General features: G+C 52.8%; 1 protein-coding gene across 1 annotated transcript; it reads right to left on the bottom strand.

The window, feature by feature from the left end:
- Positions 1-362: 362 nt before the first annotated feature.
- Positions 363-2,790, bottom strand: LOC137838487 (uncharacterized). The gene is made up of 2 exons (XM_068647732.1): positions 2,173-2,790; positions 363-419 (listed from the first exon to the last, which is right to left on the bottom strand). Exons 1-2 carry the CDS (start codon positions 2,788-2,790, stop codon positions 363-365), a joined length of 675 nt encoding a protein of 224 aa, XP_068503833.1.
- Positions 2,791-5,239: the final 2,449 nt, after the last annotated feature.

Here is a 5,239-nt window from a genome sequence, read left to right as displayed (position 1 = left end):
GCAAAGAGTCACTTTTGGCTAGCAGGTTTCTTGCTCCCATTTCTCTTGCTAGCAACATTCCTACGATCAGGGCTTCATACTCCGCCTGATTGTTGCTAGCCTTGAAGGCAAAGCGGAGGGACTGCTCAATCAGTACCCCGTTTGGGCCTTCCAAAATGACTCCAGTGCCGCTCCCCTGCTGATTAGAGGAGCCGTCCACCGATAACACCCATCGGAAATCTAAACCTTCTGCAGGTGTCGCGATCGACGACAGCTCGACCACAAAGTCCGCGAACACCTGCCCCTTGATCGGTCCTCGGGGCTCGTACTTAATGTCAAATTCTGACAATTCCACTGCCCACTTGACCATCCTTCCTGCTACGTCAGGTTTCTTCAGCACGTTTTGGATGGGCAGATCCGTCATTACCACCACTGTGAAGCTGTGGAAGTAATGCCGGAGTCTTGTTGCTGAAAATACCACCGCCAGGGCAGCCTTCTCGAGGGCCTGGTACCTTGTTTCAGGGCCTTGCAGCACCTTACTCACGAAGTACACAGGCCTCTGGGCCTGATCTTGCTCTTGCACCAGGACTGAGCTGACTGCTCTCTCCGTCACAGCGAAGTATAGATGAAGAGGGATGCCTACCTGAGGTTTACGCAAGACTGGTGGACTTGCCAGATACTCCTTCAGCTTGATGAAAGCCTATTCGCACTCCTGTGTCCAAAGGAATCTACTGTTGCGTTTAAGACACTGGAAGTACGAATGACCTTTCTCCCCTCCAGCGGACATAAACCGGGATAAGGCTGCCAAGCGACCGGTGAGTTGCTGCACCTCCTTCACCGTTGTCGGGCTCCTCATTGCCACGATCGCTGCGCACTTCTCTGGGTTAGCTTCGATTCCCCGCTCTGTTAAGAGGAAACCCAAGAACTTCCCAGCCTCCACGCCAAAAATACACTTCTCAGGGTTGAGCTTCAGCCTGTACTTGGCGATGGTGGTGAATAGTTCCTCCAGATCGACTGCGTGGTGCTTCTTCTCTTGGGACGTGACCACCATGTCATCTACATATGCATGTACGTTCCTTCCCAGCATGGGCAAGAGCACCCTATCCATGAGCCGCTGGTAGGTAGCCCCCGCGTTCTTTAGCCCGAATGGCATGACCTTGTAGAAATAGCAAGACCGTTCAGTCATGAACGCGGTCTTGCATTCATCCATCGGGTGCATTTTGATCTGGTTGTATCCCGAAAACGCATCCAAGAAGTTGAGCAGCTTCCCCCATGACGCGCTATCCACTAGAGCATCTATACTAGGTAAGGGGTAAGAGTCTTTGGGGCATGCCTTGTTGAGGTCAGTGAAGTCCACACACATCCTCCATTTGCCATTTGACTTCTGCACCAGCACCACGTTCGCTAGCCACTCTGGGTACTGGATCTCCCTGATGTGCCCTGCAGCAAGGAGCTTTTGCGCTTTGTCATGGATCACCTTCCTCTTTTCCTCGTTGAATTTCCTTCGCCTCTGTCGCACAGGTCGAACCTTAGGGTCCATTGACAAACGATGGCAAAGGAAATCGGGGTCGATTCCTGGCATGTCGGACGCTGACCATGCAAAGGTGCCCATGTGCTTCTCGATAACACCGACAATCAGCTTTCGCTCTTCTTCAACGAGGGATCCCCCCAACTTGAACTTTTTCCCCTTATGTCCACTTCAACCCATCCTTCAGCTGGGTGAGGCCTTCTCTCACTGGCGATGACCGCCCTCGCGATCCCTGACCCGCGAGGAGCGATCGCGCCTTCCTCTTCTTCTTCAACCTGAGCTACCTGGGAGCCCCCCATCGTAGCGTTCTCCATCCTCCGAGCGCCCTGCGTTTCCCTAACCACCGATCGCTCTTCGCGCACACCAGGTGGTGGTGTCGTGGTGACGTGACATACGCTTCTCTTCTGCTTTAGGCTGTTCTCATAACAGCGTCTAGCCTCAGCTTGATCTGACTTGATGGTTATTACGGTCCCTTCCATCGACGGCAGCTTTAGCTTCATGTGCCTCGTTGATGGTATTGCGCCCAACCTATTGAGGGTTGGCCTCCCCAACAAAATGTTGTACGCAGAAGGGGCGTTCACCACCAAGTACTTTATCCTTTCGGTGCGGGCTGTCGTTCCATCAGTGAACGTTGTCCTCAGCTCAATGTACCCCCGCACCTCTACCTGATCCCCTACGAAGCCGTAGAGACACCCGGTATACGGCCTTAGTTGATCAGGGGACAACTGCAACTTGTTAAACGTCGGCCAGAACATGACGTCTGCCGAGCTTCCTTGATCTACGAGCACTCTGTGCACTCGTCTTCCTGCCGTGACGAGGGAAGTGACCACAGGGTCGTTATCGTGCGGGACAACGTCCCGTAGGTCAGCTTTCCTGAAGACAATATCTACTTCAGGGTAATGGCTCTCGTCTACCGAGTCTACCGCCATAACCGATCGAGCGTACCTCCTTCTCTGTGACACGGTGCATCCCCCACCAGAGAAGCCTCCCGCGATTGTTTGCACTTCCCCGTGCATAAGGACTTCATGCTGCTGTTCTCCAGCCTGGGATCCCGACGTGCGATCACCCTGCGGCTCACGCAGGTAATCTACCAGGAATCCGGACTTCACCAACTCTGCCAGTTGGTGTCCCAACGCCAAACAGGAGTGGAGTGTGTGGCCAAAGGCCTGGTGAAACTCACACCACTCATTCTTCTTCCTTCCAAGTACCTTATCTGTCTTCTCCGGTACTCGTAGTCTCGCTACAACAGCAGGAAGGGCGATGAGATCCGCCAATCCCACCATGAAATTGTATCTTGGGGGTGCATTGTTCTCCCTTGCACGCCCCCTGCCCTGGTCCTTGCCTGGTGCATAGGGACGAGGTTTTTCCCGCACCTTTTTCCCCTCCTTGGCTTCATGCACCCTTGCTTGCTGCTACGGTTTCCCTTGCCCCCCACGCGGTCTTGGTGGTGCAGCACTTCCTTTTTTCTCAGAAACCTCTGTTTCTGCCACTATGTGCGCCACCGCGCGTCGTCGGATCTCTGCAAAGGTGCTGGGATGGCTCCTGATGAGGGACTCACTGAAGGGACCAGGCAACACTCCCTTCTTAAACGCGTGCACCAGCATATCCTCATCCTTGCTGGGCAGTCTAACCACTTGTGCTCCAAAGCGGTTGAGGTAGTCCTTCAGCGACTCGCCTTGGTACTGTCGTACATCGAACAAATCGTATGACACCACTGCGGGTGCTTTGTTAACGATGTACTGCTCCGTGAAAAGCTTTGAAAACTGAGGGAAAGAAGTGATATGTCCTTCTGGTAGGCTCATGAACCATTCCATGGCGATTTCGCTTAGCATGCTCATGAACATTTTGCAGTACACAGCGTCTGAGCCCCCAGACAACATCATCTGGGTGTGGAACGCCGTCAGATGCGCCTCCGGATCTTCTACCCCTGTGAACGACGCCTTCACTCCCACCAGGTTGGGAGGCACCATGGTTGCCATGACTTCAGGGGAGAATGGCATGGGGAACGCTCTTGGAGGCGACGGTGGCCTCGACACCCTTTCTTCAACCGCACGTTCCTTCTGTGCCTGCAACGTCCTCCTTAGCTCTTCATTGACGCGATTTAGCTCATCGTTCCTACTCTGCGACGCAACCAACTCCGTCTGCATCCTCTCTTGTTCAACTCTCGACGCCGCGGCGTTGTCCTGCAGCGTGCGCACCATCTCCAGAACCTGCGCCATTGTCACAGCTCCTTCGTCAGCAGATGGCGCAGGTGATGGTTGTCTATTTCTTGGCATCTTTCCCTAGCAAAGAACTTGGCAAAACTTTGGTAAGCTTCAAGAACTGTGGTGTATATGGGACCACGATTCACTCGGGTCTCACGGTGGGCGCCAAATGATCCTGCCGACAACTCGAGCGTGGAGGAATCGCTTCGTAGCTCTCTCTCTGCTCCGTCTACGCGACTGTGCTATCTGCAAAATCACCCTCAGAACCTTCTCTAGGATCTCCAAACGCGACCAGCAAAACACACAGACGGCGCCTCTAGCGGCCGTTTGCGCTCCGACGATCAAGTTAGATCACAGAACCACCAATGAGAAAAACTAGTAGCGTGTGTGAAAACTCTTGCTCTCTTTTTTTCTATCCCCCCTGAATCTCTCCCTGATTCTCCTTTATGCCTCTCCCTGTATCTGGGCCTAACAGAATTCTGTTATCCCTCTCTGGCATGTGCCAGAACCTTGTTATGCTTTTCTGCGACAACGTACCTCCAGAATCAATAGAGTGTGAGTGTCTGTGCATGTCTGCGCGTCTCTGCGCTTGGCTGCGCTTGTCTGTACCTTTAGCGGTACGGAGTGCACCTTTATCTGGACCGCGCCCTTCTCAGATGATGACACGTGGAGGCATGTGACTCACATCTGACCATACACGTGTCACTACTTGAAGGGCTCTAGCGCTTCTCTTTGTGCGCTAAGTTATTCCCTTGCGGAGTAACTTAGCATATTTCTTCCATCTGGGTAAATCGCCTACTCTCAGGAGAACGCCAGGTGTGGCTGGTCTAGGCACACTCACCAAGCGTTTCTCTCTGCGTAGACGGCTTACCCTTCACGCACGTAATTGGTTGAGGGAGTCACCAATCACTGATCGGTTTACTAGCTCCCTCAGGCCACTCTCGTGCGCGACTCCCTGAGATGTGCTCATACGAGATCCAAGCGTAACGCTCTCGCTGGGAACCTCAGTCCCAGTTTAACTGCGTGTAACACGAAACGCCGATGACTGATCAGTGCTCTATTGCTTCTCGCGTTCTGCCCCCAGGAGTTCATCTGGGAACTGGTCTGTTGGTGACAACTTGGTTACTGACCACCGATCACCGTTCTGGGTGATCTGTCGGTTGTCCCTTGGTTACTGACCCTCGATCGCCGCTCTTGGCGATCGCCTCCCTGATCTCTCTGTCACCTAGTCCACGTGTCACCCTGCGAGTGGTCCACGTGGTTTTCTGCTGCTGACGTCATCATCTACCGATGACCGATCGGATTAGAATCAAAGATGGTGATGAGTGGAAAACCGCTTTTAAGACTAAGTTTGGACTATATGAATGGTTGGTGATGCCTTTTGGTCTCACTAATGCACCTAGTACATTCATGAGGCTAATGAATCATGCTTTGCGATATTGTATAGGTAAATACGTAGTAGTTTACTCTTAGTATATAGTAAAAACCTAGAAGACCATCTAAGTCACCTTTGGGAAGTTCTTCTAGT

Source organism: Phaseolus vulgaris, chromosome 4 (genome assembly GCF_000499845.2).
Source record: "Phaseolus vulgaris cultivar G19833 chromosome 4, P. vulgaris v2.0, whole genome shotgun sequence".
Classification (NCBI taxonomy): domain Eukaryota; kingdom Viridiplantae; phylum Streptophyta; class Magnoliopsida; order Fabales; family Fabaceae; genus Phaseolus; species Phaseolus vulgaris.
The sequence above is the reverse complement of the archived record's forward strand: the minus strand, read 5'-3'. Positions and strand labels throughout refer to the sequence as shown.